We start from the raw sequence: 1,417 nt of genomic DNA on the forward strand, positions 1-1,417 counted from the left end.
ACGTTGAGCAGGGCGCAGCATGGCGTGTTGCGTTGAGAACGAAATTATTCCTAAGTCCGTTAAAACTCCGACGGCACATGATCATGTTGGATTCTATTCCCTCCCACTGCTCTTTCTTCCCACCACATCGTCTGCGTGCTTTTGTCACCCCTCATTCTCATTCGTCGTACTCCCACTCAAATTCTCATTGTGTTACCGGCTTTTCTCTGCCAACTCATGCTTGCGACCTGGCCTACAAATTCCAACAGTGAGCAACTGCCTTTCATTACTAACCTCTCAACCACTCACCTATGGCACACAGGTCTGTGTGATGTTCCTGCCCTACGCAACCTGTATGCCAACTCCAACAGGTAAGTACCCTTTCCGACGACAACAACAATGAAGTAACGAACGACGACAGGCAACGATGAATGGATGACGAGGCAACAACGACGTGGACGATCCTGATCGACGACGACCACACGACGATGACCGCTCAATGACGACAGGCAGCGACTGCGTGATGACCGCCCCACGACAACAGCACGACGACCGCATGCAACCATGACCACACGCAGCAATGCGTGGCGACACGACCGTTGGCCAGGATTCACCACCACCCCCCATCAACGCCAAGGATGGTCCAGCACCCTGTCCCAACGCCGACGAAGCTCACCACATAAACAGTAAACACAGCCCTGCCACCAGCACCCACAACAGCCCACCACCCCACACTGTCAGGAGCCCACCACAACCGCTCACAAATGCCGATGACAGCCGGACACCACACCGAACACAGTCTCCCCACCCACAATGACAACGGCCCAACAACACCCCCCCCCCCCCCCCTCCTCCCCCAACCCGCGAACGTCGACACAGATACCTTCTACCCAACACAATCCCCTTCTATCTCACTGTAGCTATCAATTACCATCATGTAGACATTTTTTGTACCGTAGCCTTTCTTCAATCAATTCAATTTTACTGTTTGGCTCATTGTGTCAATCTTGAAAGAATTCTTAGCACCCAAAAGATTGAGAAAATGGTACTCTAATTGGACTAATTACCATATAACCGCAATGTAACTTCACACCAGATGCAGATAATCTCTACTCAGCCATTGGTAACTTCAAGGTAATTCGAGGTAAGAGTTAGGAACCGTATTCATATGAGGTAATTTGAGATAATTTGGTAAGAGCATTAATTTCATCTAATCCATCGAAATTTGAAGTTATTTCACCTAATCTTTCAGTTGTTAGGGCAAATGAGGAGTTGGGGTTTTTCCTGATGGGCATGATGATATGGTGCTGTCCGTCGCATACTCACCTGACGGCAAGCGCATAGTATCTGGCTCTGATGACGAGACAATTTGTATCTGGGATGCAGAATCTGGTAGGCCGCTTGGAAAGCCGTTGCGAGGACATGATGGTTGGGTCTT

General features: G+C 49.5%; 1 protein-coding gene across 1 annotated transcript; it reads left to right on the top strand.

Annotated features, from left to right (window-relative positions):
• Positions 1-134: 134 nt before the first annotated feature.
• LACBIDRAFT_306939 (uncharacterized protein) lies at positions 135-796 on the top strand (the record flags this gene model as incomplete). Its single annotated transcript, XM_001891076.1, has 3 exons — positions 135-247; positions 302-350; positions 401-796. The coding sequence occupies exon 3, from the start codon at positions 560-562 to the stop codon at positions 794-796; it is 237 nt and encodes a 78-aa protein (XP_001891111.1). The 5' UTR covers positions 135-247; positions 302-350; positions 401-559.
• Positions 797-1,417: the final 621 nt, after the last annotated feature.

The sequence above is a fragment of the Laccaria bicolor genome, genomic scaffold, assembly GCF_000143565.1.
Source record: "Laccaria bicolor S238N-H82 LACBIscaffold_337 genomic scaffold, whole genome shotgun sequence".
Classification (NCBI taxonomy): domain Eukaryota; kingdom Fungi; phylum Basidiomycota; class Agaricomycetes; order Agaricales; family Hydnangiaceae; genus Laccaria; species Laccaria bicolor.